Source organism: Pseudoliparis swirei, chromosome 15, assembly GCF_029220125.1.
Source record: "Pseudoliparis swirei isolate HS2019 ecotype Mariana Trench chromosome 15, NWPU_hadal_v1, whole genome shotgun sequence".
In the NCBI taxonomy this organism is placed as follows: Eukaryota; Metazoa; Chordata; class Actinopteri; order Perciformes; family Liparidae; genus Pseudoliparis; species Pseudoliparis swirei.
In genome coordinates this window covers 13145114-13158035 of record NC_079402.1, presented here as the reverse complement: position 1 = coordinate 13158035, position 12922 = coordinate 13145114, and the positions used below count along the sequence as shown (strand labels likewise).

Here is a 12922-nt window from a genome sequence, read left to right as displayed (position 1 = left end):
TGGTTAGCTAGAAATTAAAGAGTCCTCCACAGTTTCACCAGTAGAAACGATATCCAATGCATACCGTGAAGTCGACCATGTGACTAAAATGTCTCTCGTTACAAACTAGTTCGACTGAAAAAAATGTTGTTAGTTATCGGAGGAGGAGGCACTCCAGAGGGATGGATGAAGAAAACACAAAACGGGTTTCATTAAATCTGGATATTGTGGTTTTCTCCGTCAGTTGAAACATCTTTAGACACTGTTCAGATCATTCAAAGAGAAATTATAGGTTTGAGGCATGCCGAACAGTACAGCTTTTTATGGATGTCATAAAGACGTACGGTTTGTTTGCAGCCACACCCACGTTTAATATTTAAAATGAAGGCGTGAAAGCAATTGGAGAGCCTAGAAATACGATGTACGAGTTCAATATTTACTTTTGAGAGTATTTGTTTGAGAAAATTAGAAATTAAGGTTGCATCTCATAGTCTTCCTCTCTATGAATTTGGTGACAAAGATTGTGAGATAGTTAAAAACTACAGAAAAATCTACCAAGCGTACCGAGACATTATTAAGAATATTTAAAATTTGAATAATGATTCCTAATATATTCATAAAGAAAATGCAGCAGTTGCAGCAAAGCTTACCCATGTGACACCGTAGCGGTGTGTAGTCGTATAAAACGTTTGAACCAGTGAGTCAAAATGCTGCTTTGGCTCAAACTGGATGAACTGGATATCTGACGGATGTGCCTCGTAAAAAACAAAACATATCTGGCGGAATAATTTCTTTGATCAGCTTGTAAAAACAGAAGTATGACTTTAATTTGGGTAAAATATATCACTTTTTGACAAGAGATTACAAATGGCTTTGTATAGGTTTTGAGCTGGATTTAAATTCGCAGATTGCGTCACATCAAATAAAACGGCACCACTTAAAAAAAAAAAATGGTGTACTTCTTTGCAATTTACTTACAAACTAGCAAACTGTTCTTCACAGCTGATGAACACAATGTGGAGACAACTTATGAGGCATTAGCAAACTAGAGCTGTGGGAGGAGAGGACAATTGAAATTATGAATATAAAGTACATATCAAAACAGACATAAAAAGCCACGTTCTTCCAGAGGTTGAGGAATTGCAAAGTGAAGAAAAACTATATTATTCTTGTACACCAAAAAAAACAAATGCACATCCATGAGCTACCCCTGAACACAGAAGCACGCCCATAAATATGCAAACATTACGAGAGGGAGGACAGAGTGTTACATGTCGGGACATAACTGATGCCTCGCAGCAGTTTCTGACAGTAACTCGGTGTTTTGGGATTGATCCTGACACCTCTGGGTGACGGTGATACATATATACAAACACAAGCCCACTCCGCCTGCTATTCCATACAAAATGAGCTGCTGTTGAGGCACCTCAGATCTTGCGTTTCTTCCACTCTGGTTCCTTTTCAGCTTCCTCGTCATCATCCGATTCCTCTGCAAACAAAGGCACCGGCTGGGTGCTGAAGGGAAACGCAAGAATTACTTCACAGCTCTTTACAGACAACTTCAGAGAAAAGCAATGCAGTGGAAATGTAGACACCCAGATAACAGAGCTGGACATTGTTGAAGGAGTTTAATATTAGAATGTGAGTAATTAGGATACATTATCCCTTCCATGCTGGCCAACTGAGGCTTAAGGAAGTCCAGGCTGCAGATGTAACGGTTACATGGCGCTGGAGACTAAACTAAAACAAAACTAGACCTTCCTCTACAGGCGGTTCCTCCCAGCAAATCAAAGAGTGACTATTACTCATTGAGAGAGCTCTGCAGGCTAAAGTGATGCACTATCAGATCTGTCTTCTATAATGTATATCACTAGTATATTATTGTTTTAACTTGAGATCGTTTCCTTGCATTACGTGACATAATCTGTTCATTTTGGCTCAAAGCTCCGGTAGACGTTTATGTCGCGGTCCGATAGCGATCTAAAGTTGCCCATTACTCTTTTCTGCAGTGTAAAGTGTGTCCCTGTACAACTGCACAACTCTTTAAACATTTACGTGTCGCGCCGGTAGGAAGAAACCCCGAGTACTATCTCAGGAGAGTACGCAGCACTCCCAGTGCTCATCTGACAACGTCTGCTAACAAGAGCCAACGCAGAATGAGAAGACACCAACAACAGGACGGTGTCAATGATTCATACGGAGGGAGTACGGGTTTCTTACTGCGTGTATGCTGGGGCGATCCAGTAAGGGTTCTCTGAAGCTTCCTTGGCGTGGCGTAAGATTGCCTGTCGAGGGTTACTGTCATCCGTTTTATCTAAAGCAATGTTCTTCACGATAAATGAAGACAGCGTGCCACCGTGAGCTGCCACTCTTCCTCCTCGACCTGCCGGGACACACAATCAATATCATATTAAACATGTAATACCGCAACACTGTAACTACACTATGACACACCATTTTACAAACTTACAGATGCAAAAAATGTATTCGTTGACATATTATCACAATCATAGTTTTGGTTTTTATTCTGTTTTGTAACGTTGCGTTCTCGCTCCAGAAAGTAGTGCGTGGAAGCAAATCTGATCTTCGTGGGAGTTGCATCACTTCTGTGCTGTTGGACGGATACGACTGCAGCGAATGCAGGTTTTAGGGGGGAAAATGAGCTGCTTATGGTCGTCTTAAAAGATCAAGAACAGGAGTCGCACATGCATGTGTGTATTCCCATAATCAAACGCACATGGATTCCCTGCTAGAGTCGGGCCGTACGGTTGTTTGGGGCACCTTCTCCCTTTGCTTGTAAGCATCCAGCCAACCGCCAAACATTATCTTCCACTTGTGCAAAGTCATTTCACACAAAGGATAAACAATATAAAGACAGCCTGTAGTTAACCTTATTTTTAAATTCCACATTTTCATTTGCAGGCTAGTTATTTTTCGGTCTTTCTCTCAACCATTGACTCGACATGTTGTAATGCTTTCTTTACTAAACAAACTTATGAAAAAGCTTTTTGGAGTAAATAAAGTTTCCCCCAATCCACACAAAATATTATTATACATGTCAACAACTTCAAATCATTGTATTGGTCTTATTGGGCTGCTTGTTTGGTGGTTCTAGTTGGCAAAAGTTTCCCAACCCCTGTTTAAAAAAAAAGTCTAAATATGAGAAAAATAAAACATTTGAACTGTATTGCGCTGCGGACCAATTAGATTGCTTTGCATTACAACGTTCTGAAGGAATAAGAGTAAAAGTGACAAAAGAATCAGAACTAAGCTCAAACTGTCGCCATGACGGCGTCGCGCTGGTCAAAGTGTCTATTAAGGTCACAACAGGTTGACCACGGGTCCTTTCTGGGAGAAAGTTCAACGCCTCATCACCCAGCAGTTAAAAAAAAAAATATGTGAGTCAACAGCAGGCTACAATGAATCTTTGAGAGGCCAAGTGGGAGCAGTGGTTACAGCTCTCGACTTCAGCCGGATTGCATAACACCGAACACATCATCAACTGTGGATTTGTACATCTGCCTCAAACAGAATCAAGTAACCATCCCGTTCAGAACATGACTCGTCACAGAGCTGAACCTCGTTACTATACTCGAATTCAAATGGCCGGGTTTATTGAGTGTTTTTGGTTTTGCTCATGGGCTTTATGCTTGGTCTTCCAGGGACACTTATTGTGCACGCCTTTCCTGTTTGTCTATTTTCATGTTATTTTGTCTAATCTGTGAGTTTTATGTTTTGCACTAATAAAAGCCCCCAAAAAAACAAATGAAACCTGCACTTCACCTGGCCCGGACACAGGAGGCTCGGGCTTGTTGGACTTCTTTGGGTCGAGCCGGTCCTTCTCGAGCTGTTTCCGTGTACTCCGCTGCCGGGCCTCTCTGAACATGGGTAAGGCATGAGCTGCGGACGCACAGGGTAAACAAAGATAATCAAGTTGCTTAGGTAACTGCAAGATCGCATAACACAGAGGCAGACGGGGCACCTGGCAATATGTGCGGTGTGTGTGTGTGTGTAGCTCATGTAAAGTGCTACGTTGCTAAATAAAAAAGGCAGAATGCAAAGCGGAGAGTTTTTAATACAACCGATGTAAAAACACAATGTCACCCACTACTACGCAGGAGGCGCGCAGCATTGACGCAAAAAATACACACGCACCTGTTGAGCTCTGGCACGATCGCCTCTCTTGTGTACTCTTTCTGCCGTCGCGCACACCAACATATTCATTAAGGCCCCCGTGTTTAGACTGAGACGATCGCTCGGCCACTCTTCACACTTTTGTGAACACCATCACAATAAAAGGCCCCGAGCACTTACGTCCACGAGTGTGTGAGTGAACATGTGCGTGAGTGAGTGAGAACGAGTGTTCTCAAAAAGGTGTGTGAGAAAGAGAGACACGGTGTGCGTGCGTGAGAGAAAAGCGAGAGAGAGAGAGAGAGAGAGAGCCAGCATTTGTGTTTGTGTAAAGTCAGTGTATGCTCTGCTCTTATCCTCAGGGGTTACAAAGAGACACTTTAGCAAAGGGCTAGAGAAAGTGATTTTCCATTCAGGAGCCCCGTCGCTGCTCAGTGTTAATTCTTCTCCTCCACGCTACATTAAGCAAGAAGGTTACTGTTAACAGATTCCCTCGCTTTTCTCAATGGGCCATCACTTGCTTCCTGTCCCCTCTAATTTTCCAGTGCCGGGGCATTAAGTGCGTCACTCGCTGGTCGTGGCAGTCAAATGCCTGGCTATTTCACACCCTGTTGGCACGGCAATGAAATCACATGATGCATCTGAAGAGGCTGCGGCAGCCCAAACAATAAACGGCGTCTGAATTGGGTTTTAGCAGCCAATCAGGGATGACGTGTCAGCAGCTCGCGCCTGCTCATGACTTTACTGTGGGGGCAAAGGAGCAGGAGGCACGCACTAAAGAGATGACAGCCTCGTGTGTTGGAGATATGACAGGATGACAGGTAGGGGGTGGTGTGTGTGTGTCTGTGTGTGTGTGCGTGTGTGTGGTGTGGACCAGCTGGCGATCACGCAAGCAGAGGTGGCCGTCCCTGGCGTGACTGCATGGCCGCCGCGTGGCAGATTGTGAGAGTTGAAACGGCGGTGAGAGAACTTACGTGTGATGATGTAATCTTGCGTTAGCGTCTCTGCTTGTCTCTCTTTCCGCTGACTCTTCACGACACACAGCTTGGCCCCTCTGGAAAAGAGCCCGTTGGTTAGAAATTAGGCTCTTCGAACGTATCATATAGAAAACAAGAAATCAAGTCGACGGCCTCATTTCATTCACATGAAGTCACAATATTCACACGTCTGTGTGAGTTTAAGTGTTGTCAAAAACAACCACCGAGATGCATAATAGAGACATACTGACAGACATATTTTACAACAATACATAACTCCATTACGGTATTTGGTTTGACTAACAGAGACACGCAGACCGATGATGAACTTGCATGCTCATCTGTACACTGTGTTGAATGAACACATGTTAACTATTGCATCAGTATATATAATTATATGCCATGGCAGCAAGGTATTTCAGGCTGTGGCCACACAGACAATAAGGATCAATGCATTGTTGTTTTTAGTGTCTTTCTATTGTTGGCAATACGACAAGGTAAAACAACATCAGGCGTACCTGTGGCTTTTAACAGGGTCATAGTAGACCTTGACCAGTCCATTTGAAGTTCCCACCATTATCTGGTTAAGCTTTGGGTGCCACAGACAGCGGACGACGCTCTGGAATAGACAGAAACAAAGTGTTTAGAGGGGTTTTAGTTCAGTAGCTGAAGGAAATTCGTGTGAGGAAAGGAGGTCCTACTGTAAGACAGCAAAATACTTTCTTATTTGTAACAACGTCTCTGCTTCTCTGTTAACACAATATATATTCTATTGTCTTAAGTACTACGAATGTGTGACCCAGGTTGGTTGCGGTACAGCGGGGATCAGTCCCAGCGTGCTCTGCTGCTCTACTTGACTATATTTGGTTGCTGGGATGAGGGCTGTATCCCTCAGTCTGTGTGTGACAGATGGCCCAGTGCCAAGAGGCAACCGCGACCACGTATATCCAGAGGTGTGTGTATGTGAGAGAGAGATGTAGAGACAGAGAGTAAAAGAAGCAGAGAGAGAGAGAAATGCACACACAGTTGCTGGACAGTGATGAAGCCCCCTGTTCATTCTGTGATATGTGAGCTGGACTCCCTGCAGAAGTGCCTCACACGATATTCAACCATCAGAACCTCTGGTGACGACTCGTGTTCAAGTACGTCCATTTATATTTACTTGATGTGCGTGTCCTGTAGTTGCATAGAATTGTTTTTAGAGAGCGCTTTTCTTTATGTGGAAGACATACGACTACGACATCCAGATTCTGTGACAGTGAAAGCTGCTTAGCGCCCAGCTTCCCACCAGGATACCATGGGAAGGAGTCTTTAACACACACACACACACACACACACACACGAGGATTTAACATTAATATTACAATATAAGAACCATGACGCACAACGTTAAGTGAGGATATAAAACGATGCGTCCAACCAATACTCACGTTCCAATATATTTCTTGATAGTATGCAACAGAATTAAGACTCTTAAATTCACTCCCGATGTGCTTAGATTTGACACAAACCTTTTACGTTCCGCATCTACACTGTCGGACCACCTGCTCGGTGGTGTGTAGCTCAGGGGACAGGTGACGGTTAATCTGCTCAACCAGATCATGACATGAGTCGGCTGCAATTGATAGAAAGATCTGGAAAATGCTTGAAACAGGATGCGCTTAACATTAATCTCACATATTCAATTAATACACCGGGAGGTAGACGATAACATGTAAATAAATAAATAAATAATTGGAATAAATGACTTAATAAGCACAAACAAATATGTTTGCCCTGCGTTATCCTTTAAAAACGGTTAAATAAACAAATAATCCAGAACTGTGAAAATCTGCTGTCTTGGTCCGGAGGCAGATGCTCCCGTAGAACGCTCAACACTCGTTATGATCACGCATGCGCCCATCAAATGGTGTCCACCCCCTGTGGATGTGCTTCAATGTAAATGTCTCATGGGATTTTGGCTACACTCGGCAGGTACGGCCAAAGCTCGAAGAATTCACGTGGCATAACACAACATAGCACGACCCGAATCAGGCAGTAACACCAAAACACATCACAGCCAGGTAACGGCAGCCCCGCCGAGTTCAAATAAAACGATCTGTTCAAAGCAAATCAATTCATTCTGTCAGCAGAGAAACAATCAAGCTGGATCCACTGAGAAGCCAAGCGGAGCACAGCTCAGTCCAACAGCAAAACTCCTTTCTAGATATCCAGAGCAGCGTGTTTATACTCTCAGAACCACTGTTTACGCTTCACGTCCACAGAATTACATCACATCATGAAGGAGGAAACTTTAATCAGCTCTCCAGTAGCAGCCTTCTACGTCCCGTCAGATTAACATACCTACGTCAAATTAGGGAGAAATAAGACAACAGCCACTCGCCCGATACGTACGATGATTATGAAATAAAGCTCTGCAGCGCTAATGGGACGCAACCGTCTCAGCTGTGTTCCTTGTTTAGTCGACGATGAGTGGATCCACATGTGCGACGCTTCTGACGAGCTCAGCGACGAAGGGCGATGGAATTCTGAAGGAGAAAGAAGAACTGGAGACTTAGCGCCTCATGTCAGAGAAAAATCTGGAAAGAGTATGAACTGCCTTCCTGAAACACCTGGCGTTTACACCATGCGAGATTTACTTGGGTAAGACGCACAAGAAGGCCTCACTTCTAACTCTCAAGCTTGCCCGGTCTTACGGAGAATGAAAGGCCTCTCATGCTAGAGGCCTCCCTGAAGAGCGTGGCACCGGAGCAGCTCATCGGTTAAGAAGAGCTACCAAGCATGAGATGGTTGGTGTCCCATTCCGCTCACACACCCGTCATAAACGGGGCTAATCAATGATTCTTAAGCTGCACTCCTGAATCTTACATTGGTAAGTCAACCTGAATATCAGGCATCAACACGTTCAACAAACATAAAATTGAGTTGAGTATATACGATGTGATAAATGACAGCGACTAAGAAACAGAACGTAATATCGATCAATCAAATCTGCTCATTACCCAATACATTTAATAAGGTAATTAATGGCACACATGACAATCTTGTGCCTCAAATCGGTGCAGCTTTCCACTTTTTCTAAAGTATCTTCAGAGGCATCACATAACGATAGTGAAATGAGGGACAAAGATGCGACTACGGTTCTCACCGGATTTGCAATGTACAGACATCCAGATACAGTACAATCAATCTGAAATGTGAAAACATTCATACAGCACACACAACTCTGAGCACACATGGACAGAAAGTGCATGAGTGCTGCTGGTTTAAGTTTTATTTGAAATCCAGCCAATAACTTACTCCTTTGATAGTCAGCTTGGTCTCACCTGGTTTCTGCCCCTTTTGATGAACTAAGATAATCTAACAAGTGTCTGAAGTATTTACCACATGGACCTAAAACAGCCTCTGCTCCCAGGCATACCCCAGAATCCAGGTCTGGGGTTATGTAGACTGTTTAGTTAGAAATGATTGGTGGCCCTTCCTTTCTCTCGCCGAGCTGGTACGCCACTTTATAAAGACTGCACTTAAATTCTCGGGCCATCCGAGAAGCAGACAGCAGATGTAAACATAGTAAATAGCACATTCATCAGGTTCACCGAGTGCACGTCAACCAGAAATAACTGATCTGCTGCAAAACTGCATTTCTCTGCATCACATTTAGATTTGAGAAATGGGGGGAAAAGCTTCCGATACCAATTGGCATGGGTGGAGATACACTTCATATATACAGTAATGGTCAGTGAGTCGGCGCATGCATGTGTAAAGAGAACCGGACACAGCACCGGCGCCCCATCCATACCTATGGAAGTTGCTCAGTGGCACATAAAGCCAAAGAAAAGGCTTTACTCGAAGTATAGAATTCAGATCAGAGGGGATGAATCCAGGGGATGACTTTTGGATTACATTGGATTATGCGTCATTTAGCTGACGATTTTATCCAAAGTGACTTACAATCATGTTACATTCATACAGCGGGCAATTCAGGGTTAAGTGTCTTGCTCAAGGACACATCGACTAGGGCGGGGATGGAACCGCCAACTCCCCGATTGAAAGACGGACCTGCTACCCACTGATCCACAGTCGCCCCCATGAATTTCATGAAAAATATTAAAATTTGAACGTACAGTAAAATACTTAATTAATCCCAAAAATGTGTCTCAATGCCGTCTGGGCGATCTAGTGGCTCTAAACATTTCTCCTAAAATGTTTCCCGTACGTTCTTCTTTCAACCGCTTTATGTTAACATTTAATGACCAGTAAGGACAACATGCCAACACCATGTCTATATGCTATGTTAAGGTCATTGATCACCTTTGTAGAGTGATGATAATTAACATTAACGACGACGTACTATGTTTTCATCAAGAAATAGAAAGATTCTCCACCACAACATGTACTTTCTCTGAGGCCCCCCATGTGGACATGGAAATGGACATGCTGATGCACGTATCAAAGATTGTATGTACACAAAACCAATTAAAGGGCATTTGAGCAGTTTCCTGCCCTCATATACAAGTAAATGGCTTCCAGGGGATATTTCCATAAACTACATAGCTGAAGTTCCTTTGAGGAACAAAGACTTATTCAAGTATTCAAATCATTGCCATATACATTTTGAGAGAACAAATAAAACTATTGGCAAGGCGATTGGCAGCCTGTATCGTTTCTAGACAGCAATGTTTTATGTGTTACCGGCCAGGATTTATTGTCTTCAGTCCGGAGAGCGAGCAACTTGTGAAGAAATGTTACTTTCTTGATTCTTGTTAGTCTGGAGTTTGTACTCGTGGTTAAATGAACTTATTGTAAGTCGCTTTTGGATAAAAGCGTCAGCCAAATGACGTGTGATGTAATGAGCAGACAGGAAGAGGTTCTGCTCTCCTTCCAGTGAAAGTGAGCTGAAGCTTTCGGTTTTCTTGCAATGGTAGATGGTGGAACGAGTGGAAGGCCAATGGAAACCTGTTTACCCTCTTTAGTGCAAAGAAAGAAAAGATAAAACGTCCATGGAGTGACGCAAAGAAAGAGTGCTGTTAAGTTCTTTACAGACTCTTGGACCCAAAGTGTCGGAGGTCTTTCTTTAAGCTGCCTGTCGCGATATTATCACCACAGGGAAGTTCTTGCAAATGTTACAACTACTGAACATGTGATGCTGACCACTGTGTGATCTAAAAGTCAGACCTTCACACGGAACATGTTGTGCAGATTAATAACACCTCCTCCTGTCGTTCGGTGACACCATTAATACTGAACATTCAAAAGTCATGTGCACTCTGATTGGAGGACAGGCAGAGCGGCAGCGGCGTCGACAGAGTCGAGAACATGTGGTTTTAATTTTGAGAAACACTTGCAGAGACAGATTCTTGTTGTTGTTCCTCCCGAATGAAGATAAACCACGGGACTGACCGACAGTGAATATATTATAGCTAAAGGTGCTTTTCTTAGCGCTTTTAGTCATTCAAGTACACACAGAACTTTAACATAATTACTTATTCACACATTTCATTTGCACTACACACATACACACACTTTGCATTTTGCACACTGTCTATATTTGGTGTTTTTATATTTAGTTTAATTGTCATTAGTATTGTGTATGTATATATGTTGTATATATACATATATATTTTATTTTATATTTTGCTTTGTATGCTTCTATATCTTTCATCCCTGTTTTTATATTTTATTTTTTATTCATGTGTGTTTGGTTTATTGGTGCTGCTACTGCTACGACAAATTTCCCCTTGGGGATTAATAAAGTATCTATCTATCTACCTATTCCAACTGCAGACGAGCTCACAGACAACTTTGAGTTCAACAGTTATCCTTTTATATACATTTACATCCTATATAACTTTAAAATCGTATGTAGCTGAATGAAATTACAATAGATTAAAATGATTTATTCAATTTAAGTTAAAATCTCAGATGAAATGGGTCAGCTAAAACACAGTGCACCCTCCCGTCCTCTCAGTTGGTGCAACTGTGCAGCGGGGTGTGCACTTAGTGTCAGTGCGGTGCCAAGGTTTGTAAGCTACCAGCAGCTGGCTGGCAGGGCCGAGGGATGCTGCGACACACAAACACAGCTTTGGTCTCTGTCCTTCTCCCCAACACGTTCAGTCCGCGGCTGATTTAAAAGTGTCACGTCTTAGCCAGGGAGACCAAGCTAGAAGCCATTAGCCTCTGTCAGACCTCAGTGTTATGACTACAGATACACAGAGCTAAATCTGTTGAACAGGAGAGACAGGGGAGGAGCAGGACGCCATGCATTAAAAAAAAATAGGTTTTCGACTGAAGGCGGCACCTCTGCCCTTCATTTCTGCACCTATGGCTGGCTGCCCTCACCAAATGGATTTCTGAGAAAGCAGGATTAGTAAAGTGCCCCTTATGCCAACGTGTTTGACAGCGTCGTGCATGTGGATGGAACATGAAGATTGCGTCCGGAGATAATTTTATTTCAAATTTAACTTTAAAGCCATGTAAAAGCGCTCCTGCCAAAGGTTTGTGGGATTGACTTGCAATAAGGAAAAGACACATTACTCCACTTTCTCAGAGCTTGCCTCAAACTATTTTGTAAACTCTCCTCCTCCTTTGCCTTCACTCCCCTCGTTATTTTACCCCCACGACATCGCCACGTCTATCTTTCATCCGGGGTGGATATGGAGACGTTTAAAATCTGGATCTGTGTCTGAATTCCTGTGGTGCACACTACAATGTGTGAGAATTTAATAAATGCACAAAATACAAATAACAGACCTGGAATAATCCTGTGCTGGGTTAAATATAAAGTGAATTACATCTCCATATCAGGACAGTCAAATCTGTTGGGCTGTCATAATGAGGCCTGAGACTATTATCAAATAAAATCATCTCAAGGCTGTTGAGCCAAAACTGCTTATGACATGCACATTGGTTTAATTAGGTTTTCCATTAAGTTTCATTATGGATTCATTTAGTTTCTTTCCATGAATTATGCAAATAATTTAGGGTCATTTTGGTTTCCAACCAAAATATCATATCAAGCAGTTGAAAATAAATCTTGCCATAAGAGCAGTTGTGGTCGTGGAGATTGAGGCAGGACTTACTGCATTGGTGACTTCTATTTCATAGACCTTCTGAAAGGAAGCTCGGTCGAAGAAAGCCAACTTCCCGTTTCCCCCGTCTTTTTTCACAGAGGTCCCCGTTACAAGGAGCCTGTCGTCAGGACTAAAACAGCAGTCAGTCCTAAAAGAGAAAATAAGACACATACAATATCATCGGTACACAATACACACAGTTTACAGTAGATACGATGAAAGTTAGGAATTCTCACATTGTAAAGTAGTTGTTAAGTCCAGTAGCTACATTCACAGGCTTCTTGAAGTTACGTATATCCCACGTCTTCAGAGTGTCATCCCCTAGAAAATAGATGGACACAACAGGTTAACGACAAATTGAGATATTAACAAAAAGTTATAAACGCTGCCTTTTCTTGACTATACAACAAGGTTGTAAGAGTTATTTGTAATGGACATTACATAATATATACAGGACTGTCTCAGAAAATTAGAATATTGTGATGAAGTTCTTTATTTTCTGTAATGCAATTAAAAAAACAAAAATGTCATGCATTCTGGATTCATTACAAATCAACTGAAATATTGCAAGCCTTTTATTCTTTTAATATTGCTGATTATGGCTTACAGCTTAAGAAAACTCAAATATCCTATCTCTAAATATTAGAATATCATGAAAAAGTATACTAGTAGGGTATTAAACAAATCACTTGAATTGTCTAATTAACTCGAAACACCTGCAAGGGTTTCCTGAGCCTTGACAAACACTCAGCTGTTATAAATCTT

General features: G+C 42.4%; 1 protein-coding gene across 2 annotated transcripts in view; it reads right to left on the bottom strand.

The window, feature by feature from the left end:
• Window positions 1-781: 781 nt before the first annotated feature.
• The window catches only part of LOC130204961 (WD repeat-containing protein 70), a 34502-nt gene continuing 22361 nt past the window's right edge, over window positions 782-12922 (bottom strand). For both annotated transcript variants that reach the window (XM_056432014.1, XM_056432015.1), the window contains exons 12-18: window positions 12394-12478; window positions 12167-12305; window positions 5606-5706; window positions 5085-5164; window positions 3763-3879; window positions 2200-2362; window positions 782-1494 (exon numbers count right to left, since the gene is read on the bottom strand). In XM_056432014.1, coding sequence (XP_056287989.1) covers window positions 1407-1494; window positions 2200-2362; window positions 3763-3879; window positions 5085-5164; window positions 5606-5706; window positions 12167-12305; window positions 12394-12478 — 773 coding nt within the window. In that variant the 3' untranslated portion in view covers window positions 782-1406. The remainder of the gene's footprint in view (window positions 1495-2199; window positions 2363-3762; window positions 3880-5084; window positions 5165-5605; window positions 5707-12166; window positions 12306-12393; window positions 12479-12922) is intronic.